Source organism: Saccopteryx bilineata, chromosome 11 (assembly GCF_036850765.1).
Source record: "Saccopteryx bilineata isolate mSacBil1 chromosome 11, mSacBil1_pri_phased_curated, whole genome shotgun sequence".
In the NCBI taxonomy this organism is placed as follows: domain Eukaryota; kingdom Metazoa; phylum Chordata; class Mammalia; order Chiroptera; family Emballonuridae; genus Saccopteryx; species Saccopteryx bilineata.
Window position 1 is genome coordinate 36,927,586 of NC_089500.1, and position 14,721 is coordinate 36,942,306.

The 14,721-nt window shown below is 38.8% G+C and overlaps 1 protein-coding gene across 2 annotated transcripts in view; it reads left to right on the top strand.

Annotated features, from left to right (window-relative positions):
• Nucleotides 1-11,113, top strand: part of DSC2 (desmocollin 2) — a 32,556-nt gene extending 21,443 nt beyond the window's left edge. Inside the window, exons 11-17 of one of the 2 annotated variants that reach the window (XM_066246232.1) lie at nt 100-242; nt 4,150-4,377; nt 6,407-6,643; nt 7,021-7,145; nt 8,635-8,925; nt 9,433-9,478; nt 9,565-9,700. In XM_066246232.1, the coding sequence (XP_066102329.1) occupies nt 100-242; nt 4,150-4,377; nt 6,407-6,643; nt 7,021-7,145; nt 8,635-8,925; nt 9,433-9,468 (1,060 nt within the window). In that variant the 3' untranslated portion in view covers nt 9,469-9,478; nt 9,565-9,700. Of the gene's footprint in view, nt 1-99; nt 243-4,149; nt 4,378-6,406; nt 6,644-7,020; nt 7,146-8,634; nt 8,926-9,432; nt 9,479-9,564 lie in introns of both variants that reach the window. The other variant, XM_066246231.1, reaches the window with a different exon arrangement.
• The last annotated feature ends 3,608 nt before the right edge of the window (nt 11,114-14,721 follow it).

Here is a 14,721-nt window from a genome sequence, read left to right on the forward strand (position 1 = left end):
ATTTACCATGTTTTTTTTTTTTAACTTATAATTTATTTTGACATCAGTATTGTCATTTGGCTTACAATCCTTTTTGTTACTTTAATTTGTTATTAACAGGTATAAGAAAATAAATGACCCAAAAGGATGGATCACTGTTGATGAAAACACAGGATCAATCACAACTTTCAGAAGCTTGGATAGAGAGTCAGAGGCCATCAGAAATGGTATATACAATGTCACAATCCTCGCATCAGACAAAGGTAAGGACTGTTTTTTAAAGCAGATACATACATCTTCAATGCAAGAACCCTCAGCTGTTAAACCAACAGCATCCATTTTTTTTTTTTTTCTGAAGCTGGAAACGGGGAGAGACAGTCAGACAGACTCCCGCATGCGCCCGACCGGGATCCACCCGGCACGCCCACCAGGGGCGACGCTCTGCCCACCAGGGGGCGATGCTCTGCCTCTCCGGGGTTTCGCTCTGCTGCGACCAGAGCCACTCTAGCGCCTGGGGCAGAGGCCGAGGAGCCATCCCCAGCGCCCGGGCCATCTTTGCTCCAATGGAGCCTTGGCTGCGGGAGGGGAAGAGAGAGACAGAGAGGAAGGAGGGGGTGGGGCTGGAGAAGCAAATGGGCGCTTCTCCTATGTGCCCGGGCCGGGAATCGAACCAGGGTCCCCCGCACGCCAGGCCGACGCTCTACCGCTGAGCCAACCGGCCAGGGCCACAGCATCCATTTTTAAGTCAGCTGTATACATTCTTAAAATGTGTTTCTCCTCAGCTGACATACAAAATAATTGAGAGGTTTGTTATAATTTATTAATTCATGTCTGCTTATGAATAACACTCTCAGGTGTAGGTATAATTATAAAATAACTTAGTCATAGAATTACAACTTTTAATGATTTATAGAATTAAATAATCATTAAAAATTGAGGAAATGACTTCAGTAAAATTAGCTTCAATTTATCTAGTCAAACTCTTAAAATATTTACCTTGGTAGAAAAATTTATTTTAGAAAGAACATATATATTGCCCCACAGTGTACAGTTCTGTCTTCTTACAGGAAACTAACAGTATACTTAGGTTTAGAATTCTAAGTAAGGACATTATATAAAAAATAAAATTTAGTTATGATTAATACTATATTATAAAATTAGAAAGATATGACCACAAAGATTATGTGGTTCATTTATTGCATAAAATATAGTTTTACTATAACATACATTTTAACTTTAAGTCTATTTAAAATAAATATGCTAACTATAATAATAAATTACACTGTAGCTTGCAAAATTGGAATTTATAAGTAATTTTGAAAGATGTTTTAGATAGTCTTATTCTCTCAAATCAATGAAAAATGTCTTATATTTGTTGACTAAATGGGTTAAAGCTGTTATCATTAATTTAACTTCAACCAATTAAGACTGTTAAGGCCTCAGCTTCTCATGTGCCTTAATTAAGATGGAATTTTTGGTCAAACATAAATAAAAAAAAAATATGAGGCCCTGGCCGGTTGGCTCAGTGGTAGAGCGTCGGCCTGGCGTGTAGAAGTCCCGGGTTTGATTCCTGGCCAGGGCACACAGGAGAAGCGCCCATTTGCTTCTCCACCCCTCCCCAACATTGGAGCAAAGATGGCCCCGGCGCTGGGGATGGCTCCTTGGCCTCTGCCCCAGGCACCTGAGTGGCTCTGGTCGTGGCAGAGCGACCCCCCAGAGGGGCAGAGCATCGCCCCCTGGTGGGCAGAGCGCCACCCCCTGGTGGGCGTGCCGGGTGGATCCCGGTCGGGCACATGCGGGAGTCTGTCTCTCCCGGTTTCTAGCTTCAGAAAAATACCAATATATATATAGGTATTTTTACCAATATATATATATAAATTTCCATATATATAAATTTATATTTATATATATTTCATATATATATGGAAATTTATATATGTAATATATAAATTTTCATATAAATTTCATGTATATATGAAATTTAAATTCGTTGTTTTTACATTTTGATAGCTCTTGACAAATGGTTTGTTGATAGATAAGATAAAAATTACTGTCTGAGCCCTGGCCAGATAGTGAAGTGGTTAGAGCATTGTCCCAAAGCACAGAGGTTACTGGTTCAGTCCCCGGTCAGGGCACATACAGGAACTGATTGATGCTCCTGTCTTTCTCTGTCTTCCTTTCTCACTAAAATCAGTAAAAAAAATTACTGTCTAAAATTAGACATTTTGAATATAACTTTTTTCTACATTCTCCTCTGTTGTGAAGGAAATAAAATAATTGAGAGAACAAATATTTTTATGGTGTTTAATTGAGAGGACCTGTTAAGCATCATTGTCACATAAATGTGTAAAAAGCCCTTTCCCATTTTTTTGAAGAAAGGAGAATAATTATTTCTGTGACTTTTTATTTTATGAACTGAGATAACACAAAATATACTTTTGTTTCTTTCTATTGTTTACATTTTTCTAATATCTATACTGGCTAATTTCAGTTTCATTTGAGCCTTCCCTGCTAGTTCCTAAAGAAAGATGCTCCCTCCTTGGGGGCACTGACCTCCGGGCTATGCTCACTTCCCTCCTTCCTACTTCTCCAAGACCTTGTTTCTTCTTTCTGAAACACTCTCTTACAGTTTCTATATCTTTACTTTTCAATATGTCCCTTTTTTCCTTATGCTTTTTACTTTTATGAAGTTCTCTGAAAAAGTTTAATTTCTCTTTTTTTTTCCATCTTTTCTCAATCTAAACTCCTGGCAATTTTACCCAGGTATCTTCTTTATACAGGTGAATTTCAGGTTTCTCTATTTCTTGTGTATTTCAAATGGGGAGAAAGTATTTTCAGTTGTTTCAAACATTTAACAGGACAGTGTTATGCACATAAACCGTGAGGTCATGGGGCCTCCACTTGACATGACTTTATATCTGGAATTAGTACTTATTCATACACATAAAATTATACTAATGTTAGAAGGTGAGGACCTGGCCAGTGGTCAGTGGATAGAGCATTGGCCTGGAGCATGAACATCCCAGGTTTGATTCCCAGTCAGGGCACAGACTGGAGAAGTGACCATCTGCTTCTCCCCCTCCACTTCTCTCCCTATTTCCATCTCACAGCCAGTGGCTTGATTGGTCCAAGCGTCAGCCCCGGGTTGCTGAGGATAGCTGGTTTGGAGTGCATCATCCTCAAGTGCTAAAAATATCTTGGTATATGAGCATCAGCCCAAGATGAGGTAGCTGGGTGGATCCCGGTCATGGTACATGCACGAGTCTGCCTCACTATCTCCCCTCCTCTCACCTATACATACATACATACATACATAAATAAATAAATACAATTTAAAAAGAAGGTATTACATGCCTGCACTCAAGTGAATTGGAGAGTGTTCTGTATGTCTCCATCTGATTAAAAACAGCTGTGAAACATTGTGAGCCAGATACCTAAAATCTTTGGTTTAAATGTTTTATAACAATACTAATTACAATGTGCAAAAAGACAAGTTTAATGGGCAACTCAAAATGTTTAAGGGGAAGAGAGATTCAAGCATTTAGCACAAAAGTAAAAAAGCAAACATGTAGGAACAATGCAATTAACCTAATGAACCAGATTCAGTTGGTAAAACTTGTACTTTCAACTCTGTGTCTGGACCCAAATGGAAAGAAATGTTCAGGACATCCGGCACTCGGGGAGAATAAGAAAGTGGCACGTAGTGTGAGAACAAGAGAAGCTGAGGCGTGAGGCAGTAGTGCTCTGATAGAAAGTATGCCAGGTAAACAGTATATCTCTCTCTCTGCCTTCCTTTCATTGTATCGAGAATGTAGGTGTGCGTACTGTGCTTTTCCATCTTTTTGAATTTCCTTGTGCTTTTAAATATACCGGAAATGTCCTTTCTCCTTTTAAAAATTATCCAAAACTCACGTCCATAAAAGTTTCCATGTCCATTGTAGCTATGTAGTGAATGAATGACAAATCTCAATAGCAGTTACTGTCTGTACAACCCATTTGAAAGTGATGGTATTTTACTTTTAATATTCCCTAAGGGCATAACCTGTGACGGCTTGTGACTGTCATTTATAGGTGATGGGTGCCTAATAAGTATCTTTTTAAAGTTTTTAATGCATAATTTTCTAGTGAAAACTCAAAACTAAAAATGTATTTTTACATTCGATGTTCTAGGTGGAAGGACATGTACCGGGACACTGGGAATTATACTTGAGGACGTGAACGATAACGGCCCATTAATCCTGAGACAGACAGAGATAATCTGCAAACCCGTCATGTCCTCCGCGGTGATTGTTGCTTCCGATCCTGATGACCCTATAAATGGCCCACCCTTTGCTTTCAGTTTGGACAGTGATTCTGATTCAGAAGTACAGAGAATGTGGAGACTGGCGAGACTTAATGGTATGTATTTCTAAATATGATTTTGTCCTTTTCAACATCAGGATGTCTGAAATACTTTTTAAATGAAATTTCTTGAGGTGACATATTAAGTTTCAGGGGCACAACTCAAGTCTGATCTCCTTCCATCATAATATATTTGACCCCCTTTACCCTGCTTATCCCCCCACCCTGAAATACTTTTCTTGATGAAAGAGAAGAATAATTCACTATGTGAGAACCACCAATGAAAAAAGGCAATTTCTCAGATTTGGTGTGGTAAGAAGTGGATCTCTCTAGTACTTATCTCTCATCTGTTTTGCGCCATGATTGCCTTAGGAGCTAACGTGAATTCTTGTTTATTCTTGCTCCACATACACACACCCTTTGAGTGGGTCTAATATAATCACTTCCTGACTTGTGTACCTCCCACCTCCGCAGATTCTGTACATGCTAATGGTTCCACATACATCACAGGTCTGTTCTCCAGGAGGCAAGTCTGAGACAGAGTTTTTCAGGCAGAACATTTATTAAGGAATTTGCTTGGCATCAATGGCTGTGACAGGAAGGGAGACAGGATTGGGCAAAAAGAGAAATCAAGCTGCAACTCAGGCCAATGGACAGTCTCAGATGACCCTACGGGGAGTCTGAGCTGACTGGCTTTTCAAAGTGGCCCCAAGTAGAGTTTCTACTTTCTCCTTGCTCAGTCAGTGGGTTGGGCTACCCTGAAAGGCACGACCTTTAGTGGGAAGACACGGTCTCTGAAGGTACTGATTGTCCCCCAAGCAGCTAGGACAGGGAGTCCCTCATGGCAGGGTATCTGTGTGTGTGTGTGTCACACACAGTGTCCACTGTGTATCTCTCCTCTCTCTGCTGTATTAACTCCTGACCATTTCTTATCTATGTTTTCTACTTGGGATTCTCCCCCAAATTGACTCCTATATTACTTCTGACTTGAAGCACACTGATGTCTAGGGAGGCATGAGTAGGCAATGTAAAGGGGCCACTCTCCATGCCACCATGGCATCACTCCATGCCCCAGTTCTTAATGCATCAGCACGTTCTTCATCGCCTGACTACACTGCCCACAGGCCACAAGGCCCAGTCTCCCAGCGCTCCGGCTTTCGTCACTCTAGGTCAGGGGTCCCCAAACTTTTTACACAGGGGGCCAGTTCACTGTCCTTCAGACCGTTGGAGGGCCGGACTATAAAAAAAAACTATGAACAAATCCCTATGCACACTGCACATATCTTATTTTAAAGTAAAAAAACAAAATGGGAACAAATACAATATTTAAAATAAAGAACAAATAAATTTAAATCAAACTGACCAGTATTTCAATGGGAACTATGGGCCTGCCTTTGGCTAATGAGATGGTCAATGTGCTCCTCTCACTGACCACCAATGAAAGAGGTACCCCTTCTGGAAGTGTGGCGGGGGCTGGATAAATGGCCTCAGAGGGCCGCATGCGGCCCGCGGGCTGTAGTTTGGGGACCCCTGCTCTAGGTCCATCAGGCTGAATGGGATCTGTCTTTAAAGTGTTCTGGAATGGTTTTCAACCCCATGCTTTCAATGACTATTCTTCAATTTCCCCGTTGGGCAAATAAGAAAATTAAGGTCTTGAAAAAAGGAAAAGGGAAAATAGAATGAAGTAATAGATGAATCATGTATTTTTAAAAAAGTACACTGAATGGTCATATTAAAAATTATAAAATGCTGATAAAAACCAGTCTCTTAACAAGTTTATTCAGATAGGAAAAATTTTTTCAAGGAGAGATAAAAATTTTTTCAAGGAGAGATAAATATTTTATTACAAAAATCAAATGACCTTTTTTGAGAGACAGCAGAGATAACCTTTTATACGCAATATGTTTGCAATGGCTGGGGATAGACCTACTCAGTCCATTCTCATTACAATCTTGTAAGTAGCAGTAGTGCCACCCCATTAGGAGCATCCATCTGTAGGGAAATGTGATGACTATCCTATCACTCAATGTTTATGCTCAGAAGAAATCAATGACGTTCTATAACACTTGGTTTTATTTTCTTGCAGATACAGCAGCACGACTTTACTATCAAAATGACCCTGCATTTGGACCATATACAGTACCTATCAAAGTTACAGATAAATATGGCCTGTCACAAGTCACTCCAGTAAACGTTATCGTGTGTAACTGTGTTACGGAAAATGATTGCACACTTCGCGTAGATCCTAGGATTGGCAGCGGAGAGATGAGACTCGGGAAGTGGGCCATCCTCGCAATATTGTTGGGCATAGCCTTGCTGTTTTGTGAGTCCCTTCATTAACTCAAATAATAGCCTTTAAAATAACTTTCAAGACACATTCTTAGATCAGCACTTCTATCTATAGCTATTCATTTGTACATAGCTGTATTCCTATTTAACACACCAATTCAATTTATATATTGAAAATCCATTTATTTATAGTTCTGCCTTTTGCTCAGCATAAACAAAGTTTAACACAAATACAGCAGTTAGCATGTCTTTGTTGGATATCTGGTTCGGGCAGACTTTTCTATTATATGCTACTTTAACACAAGCCAAAGTATATGCATTTTCCAGAAAGCTGCCTTTGTATTAGTCATCTTAAATTTGTAAATTTGCATTGTCTTATGGTAAATGCAAGTAATTTCCCTCATCCTCCAGGTATCCTATTTACCTTAGTCTGTGGGGTTACTGGGGCAGCCAAAAAGCCCGACGCATTTCCTGACGATTTAGCCCAGCAGAACCTCATTGTGTCCAACACTGAAGCCCCTGGGGATGACAAAGTGGTAAGTAGTTTGTCTTTTCTTTAAATGTTTATTTTTATTGATTTTAGAGAGAGAGGAGGGGAGAGCGAGAGACAGAGATGGGAACATTGATCTTTTCCTGTACATGTCCTGACCAGGGATCAAACTGGCAACCTCTGCTTTGAGATGATGCTCCAGCCAACCAAGCTATCTGCCAGGGCAGTAGTTTGTCTTTTAAAAATAAATGCAAAGGAGAAATTGGCCTTGCCAACTATAATTACCTTTTTTGAACAAACTTATTTTGAAATCAGGTAACTTACTATATAAATAAAATGTTACCAGTCTCATGGATCATTTAAAAATAGCATTGATTCCCTGTGGCAATAGATGGCATTGCAATTTAGCCATATAGTGTTACTTAATAGTAAAAATCTTTTAGCATGTCAGTATTATTTTCCACTTCAAAGGTTTCAACTTCAGAACCAGTTTTTTATATATTGAAACTGTTGTTTGTGTTATAAAAATGTTTTATTTACTATTCACAGATCATTAGCATAATTGCTTAATTTTTTTTTTCTAGCAACAACAATTAAATGACTATAAGCTTTGATCAGCATGGGAAGAACTTAAATGGAGTCTTTCTGATTCTAATTTGGGTTAAAAAGGAGCCTTAGGTCAAATACATGAAACAGTAATGTCAGCAAGTGACTTACAGCCCCAAGTTTGATTGCTAGCCTAATATGTCAATGAAGAAGGAGTAGATTCTCTATAAAAACATGATTGATGGTTACAATAGGCTAGATTTAGAAAACGAAAGAATGTGACATCTTGGAAGGTTTTGGAAAAAATAAAACTTTGAGTTCTCTATAACTACATAAGGTAGAAAGTTAGTGGCCAAAGCTTCAGTATTCTTATTTGCCCTGCTGATGTATTTTTATTATTTTTATTTATTTAGATTGTAGAGATTCATTGTTGCAGCTAAGATTTTTATGGCAACTTTATTTCTATGATTCTTGTTTTAGTTGAAAGGGAACTAGATAAGACACTGAATGAAACCTATCGTTATTGCTGTTTCTGCCCTCGTCAGGTGGATGGAATGCATTTACACTAAGCAGGGTGACTGTATGTGAGACAGTCGGAATGGAATCCCGATTTTGAGGTGTGGGATGCTGGGAGGTTTTAACACATGAAGTAGTACAATATTTAAGAAGTTTTGAAAGACACAATGTACGTTAAGCTTTCTGATTTGTCTCAAGGTACAGACCATTTTATAGCTGCTATTTGCTTCTTGTATTGGACACTACATCATAAAGATGAGATTATAATAGTTAGGTACTCAGGATTGCCAAGCAAGATTTAATTCCTGCCTTCAAAGATCTTACCTTCTAGCTCAAAAATTCAGGACATTATCTACATGGTTTTCTTTTTCTTCCCCTTCTCCTTCTCCTTCTTCTTCTTCGTTTGTCATGTGTGTGAGTGTGTGCGCGAGTGTGTTCTCTGTATTTCCCTAATATGAAGCGTTTTGTTTCAGTATTCCTCAAATGGCTTCCCAACCCAGACGGTGGGCAGTTCGGGCCAGGTAGTGTGTGGCACCGTGGGATCAGGAGTGAAAACTGGAGGGCAGGAGACCATTGAAATGGTGACAGGAGGACACCAGACCTTGGATTCCTGCCAGGGCCCTGGACATCATCACACTCTGGAGTCATGTAAGGGAGGTGGACAGCACACCCTGGATCCCTGTCAGGGAGGACACATGGAGGTGGACAACTGCAGATACACGTACTCAGAGTGGCGGAATTTCACTCAGCCCCGTCTTTGTGAAGTGAGTTTCCCTAAGTGCCTTACAACTCTATTTTAATTTCTGTCCAACTTTCTAAATGACTTTTGGTTTTTATTATTAGTCTACTAATTGGAAAGCTGTTTTCCTTAATTTTAATTTAGTTACTATGTTCAGATATGAAGTGGATCTTTCTCTCACATGTTGGTTGATTTTTAGTTCTTAGTAATGTGAGATATTAAAATAATTTTTCTCATGAGTTTGTGTCAATATTTCCCACCTGACAGGTCATATCTTAGCAAGCCACATTCTCACACTAGACAATTCCAGCCTGCACAGTCACTATGCCTATGTAGAAAGATCTGACCCCACTTCAATTTGGGATCAGTTTAATGGATGTGTTTCGCCTAACCATATTTTCGAAAGGAAAAGTTACTTAAAGTGAACACTTGTGTATTTGTGCCACGTGTGTGGCTCTTAGAAACGTGCTATATAGTGAATTTATAGTGTGATTTATGATACAGACCAATCATGTGCATTTTTTATATGTAGGAACCCATTAGAGGACACACTCTGATTAAAAATTAAACAATCAAAGGTAAATCAAAGCCTTTATTTTTATGTTCATAAGTTTTGGTGTTTAAAATAATAATAATAAAATATGTTGTGTTTTTCCCATGACAGAGGGTGCAGCTGTGTGATCAGGATGACAGCCCTGGACATGCTCAAGACTACGTCCTTACGTACAACTATGAAGGAAAAGGGTCCATGGCTGGCTCTGTAGGCTGTTGCAGTGAACGACCAGAAGAAGATGGACTTGAATTTTTGGATCACTTGGAACCCAAATTTAGGACACTAGCAGAAGCATGTGTAAGGCGATGACTGTGTATTAATAAGTCTACAAAAGCCAGTGGCTTTATCACCTTTTCTTTTCTTTTTTTTTTTTTATAAAAAGCCAGAATTTTTTTTTAATAGAAAACATTATGTTTGGGACTACCCCTTTGTTTTGTTGGGATGTCTTTAGGGAAATGCACACTTACTAAGTAATGCTGTAAATAAGTATACAATTTTCCCAATTTTTAATAGAGTTTTCAAGTTTTTATCTTCTGCCCAAGGAGACCTAAAGAAATAGAAATATTAAGGGAGTCTGCATTATTGTTTACATTTGTGTATAACGACAACTGCCAATTTATAGTGCAATAAGGTAAAACTAATTTAAGTCTTTATCACAGACTACTTAAAGTATAACCTAATAGAAAATTATAGAGACCTTGCTTTAAGGTGATCTCCAATTATCTAGAAAATTAATTTTTTTGTGTGGTGCTTGAAGACTTGTTCTCCTAAACATTCTTAATAATATTGTTTTATTCTTATAACAAGATCTCTGTTTATAATACAAAGGGAGATTCCCAACCAGGCACTAACTATCATAACAATTCCATTTTGGTGGAAGTGAATTTCTAGGTTGTATTCTATATGAAATCTACATTTCCTCTGTTACCCACCTTGTCAGCAAAATTTAAGCTAAAAAAATGCTCTAAGAATGTATTTTTATTCCTGCAAGGTTTTGGTCTCCCTCTCTTTCTCTTTCTCCTCATTCCTCCTCCTTCCCCTTTGTTCTCCCTCTCCTTCTCTCCTTTCCACTTTTCTCTCCCCTCACCCTTTTCTCTCCTCTTTGTTTTTTTCAAATTTTTACTTGAGTTGAAAAATCTAAATATTTTATAAGCCTTCCCTTTCTTTTCTCTTATAAACTGGGTTATTCTGTCTTTCTTTTATGTAAGGGCATGCATTCTTGGTTTTCTTTAAAATCAATGTAATGTTGACTTTATTGTTTCAAATATCTTGGTGATTGCTTCATTATCTCTTTAAACAAAGAACCTTTACTTTTGCAATTGTAGAAATGTGTGATCTTTTATTAGTTGCAACTTTTTATGTTAACAAAAGAAATAATGTAAATAAAATTGGGATGTGGCTATTTAGTTTATAATGTGGTTTTAATGCAAAGATGCAGTTTATACATACAAAATAGTGATGGTTTTTAAAATAAGCTTTTTAATACAGGGATTATGAAAGCTGTCTAGGAACAGCTATTTTATAACTTTTTAGATGACATGGCTAGTCATACCAATGTGTTTGTAAAGTTATTTTTTTAATGTTTTAAGATTACAGTTTTTAACAATGTAAACTAAATTTTGAAACAATAAGATAAAATTAAACTTAATAGTCAACCAAATTCCAATGAATTTGTTATATATGCTAACTATATGGGTATTTTAAATGTATTTCTAATATTTATAATTATTAATATACCTTTCTTGAATTCACAAGGTTGGCTTATAACAATTATTTTAAGTATTAACATTGAATAATTATTCAATAATCAATTTATCTTTTCAGTAGTTTCATTACTGATCAGTCAAATGTGCCATTTTTCAAGATTATTTTTAATAAATTATGTACTAAATTCTTATATATTGCTGGTGATGATAAAGTAAATCAAGTAGTTTTTAAAAATTGAAATGAGGTTGTTAATCATGTGTGTGATACAAACTTATGGGCTTTTATTTTCTTACATAGAGAAATGAGTCTCTTCTTTAGGTTCCTGTTCTATAATTTTTAGACTATTGAGCTTGCATTGGAGAGCTAATTGTTCCATTGTTATAATTATTTTGTTCTAAAGACTGTGACACTATAGGATATTGGTTAAGTTGCGTAATTTCTCTGTATCTGGCTTTATTTCATCATAAAATGGGGAAGAATAATAGAACTCCTTTCCTAGGGTAACTATAAGACATTTGAATAAAAAATGGATTTTAAGCATGAAAGTCACACAGAATGATTCACCTAAAAGGTATTCCTAATAATATAAGTAATTTTAAATAAGTCATGTGCACAACCTATTGCATATTCACAAAAATCAATCAAGAAAATAACGGGAAGGCTTTATTATTATTATTTTTAACTTTAGAATATTTGTTAATTATGTGTCTCATCCTCATGCTCCCTTGATAACTGGCTATTATATGTTCAATGGTTCAGAACATACATTACAAAGATTGCTGAAGCATCTGCAAAGGGTCACTTAGTTTGAAATACTTTGAAACTAATCAGATGGAAAGAAGCACGTCCACTTCCTAAAATGGGCACTAATTCTAAAGTCCTATAAAATTATATATATATGCACATAAGATTCCTCCTGTCAAGGCCTTCCTGAGCTGTCTCCGAGCTGCCCTGCCAGAGAGATGGCTTGCCTCAGAGGCAAGCATTTCCTTGCCTGGCAGTTTATGTCCCTTTGGCAGTCACCAGTGCAACCCTAAGTGCAGACACTCCTGAGAGAGTGCATCGATGCAGACGCTCCGTTCCACGCTTACTAGCCCTGGGATTTCAGAAGTCACTTAAACTTTGAGTCTCATTCCCTCACTTGTATGATCTGGATGGGGGACTTGGCGGGGTCTACTTCATAGTTAATTCATGAAAAGAGTTGGCATGGACTTAGCCCTCAATATATGTTAGTGAGCTGGTGCTATTTTATGAGAAGAGGACGCTTCAGGTGGGAATAATCATATCTCTAACCTCCACTTTGCTTTCCAGCAAACATCTCGCCCAGGCGTTGCCATTCATCTTTCTAGAAACTTGACCAGTATGTCACTGATGGCCTTTGGGATCTTCATGGCTCATAATAGTTTCCTGGTCTCATTCACATAACAAACATACAGAGAGGCTACTGTTCTGCCATCATATTTTTAACCTGCTTGAATAAATGAAGCTCTTAGTGGTAACATGATATCTACGTAGATCTATAGTTCTTATTCAGTTCTGCCAGACCCATTATCCTCCTAGTACTTTAAACTTATGCAGAGACAAACATATTACCACATCAATCCAGGTTTTTCTGGGTTTTCTATATAAATAGTGTCTTCCAGCCCTGGCAGTTGACTTGGTAGAGAGAGCGTCTGCCCAGCGGGCAGATGTCCTGGGTTGGTCCCTGGTCAGGACATGCAGGAGAAGTGACCATCTTCTTCTTTTCCCCTCCTTCTCCTCCTTCTCTCTTCCACTCCTGCACGATTGATTCTAGTGTTGGCCTCGGGCTCTGAAGATAGCTCGTTTGATTCAAACAACATCCCCAGATAGAGGTTGCCAGGTAGATCTTGGTTGGGGTACATGTGGGAGTCTGCCCCCATCTCCCCTCTTCTCACCTTAAAAAAAAGGAACAAAAAGTGTTTTCCTAATTACATAGACTTAAAACAGAATCCTCAATTCTTTTTTTTTTTTTTTTTTTTTTTTTATTTTTCTGAAGCTGGAAACGGGGAGAGACAGTCAGACAGACTCCCGCATGCGCCGGACCGGGATCCACCCGGCACGCCCACCAGGGGCGACGCTCTGCCCACCAGGGGGCGATGCTCTGCCCCTCCGGGGCGTTGCTCTGCTGTGACCAGAGCCACTCTAGCGCCTGGGGCAGAGGCCAAGGAGCCATCCCCAGCGCCCAGGCCATCTTTGCTCCAATGGAGCCTTGGCTACGGGAGGGGAAGAGAGAGACAGAGAGGAAGGGGGGGGTGGAGAAGCAAATGGGCGCTTCTCCTATGTGCCCTGGCCGGGAATTGAACCTGGAACCCCCACACGCCAGGCCGACGCTCTACCGCTGAGCCAACCGGCCAGGGCCCTCAATTCTTTTTTCTTTTTGCATAGCACATCTGATTTGTTGCCCAAAACTGCCCAACTTTCTCAGAATTTTAAACACAATTTCATTCTTTCATGAATTTATTTTGCATACTTTCACTTAATGTGTTCTCCAGTACAGCCATGTAAGGCCTTCCTAGTACAGACTGTGCTGGTATGAGAAGGCACAAGGTGAACCAGCACTGCATGCACCCACACACTAGTACAGGACAAGACACAGTATAGCTTTTTTTTTTATTCTTTTTTAAAATTTTTATTTATTCATTTTAGAGAGGAGAGGGAGAGAGAGAGAGAGAGGAGAGACAGAGAGAGAGAGAAGAGGGGGAGGAGCTGGAAGCATCAACTCCCATATGTGCCTTGACCAGGCAAGCCCAGGGTTTCAAACCGGTGACCTCAGCATTTCCAGGTCAACACTTTATCCACTGCACCACCACAGGTCAGGCGACACAGTATAGCTTTGAGTGGATGTGCATATGCAATGGGCCAGTGCCTGTAAAACACATCACGTGATAACCTGACACATGGTAACAGCTCATAAAAAAATCCAGGTAATGGAAGAAAACTGGACTATTCTAGTGCATGCACTTTTTCTTGTGGTATTCTCAAACCAACTGTTCATGACCAGGAGGAGCACCGTACTTTTACTGGACTCTACACCTCTCCATGTTTCTCCAGCCAGTATTCTGGTTCAAACCCACAGCATCATTCAGCTGCAATGGTGTTTGTGCCTCTAATCTCTTTCCTCCTTCCAACTACCATCAAAGAACAGATAACCATCATGACGTTTTCCTGCCTAAGGTACTTCTATGGTTTTATAGAAAATAAATATGAGATGCAAAATTCTATTTAAATACTACCTCCCTGTACCCCACACACACCTTCTTTGCGCCATGTTCTTGATGAGCCTTCATTTTCAATATCTTTACTTACTCACTTGTTACTCACTTTTTCCTTTAGGAAAATATGATGTTTTGAAGATCTAGTTCAAATACCATCTCTAAGCATAGACATTTATGTGTCTAAAGCACATTGCTTGCTGTTCAGTTTTCACTTAGAGGTTTATACATACGTTTGTGTATGTGTCTGTATATGAGTGCACTAGTGTGTCTGTGTTTCTTTTCATCTGGTAAGCTTTCTGAGGACAAAGAAAGGTGTTACATATTT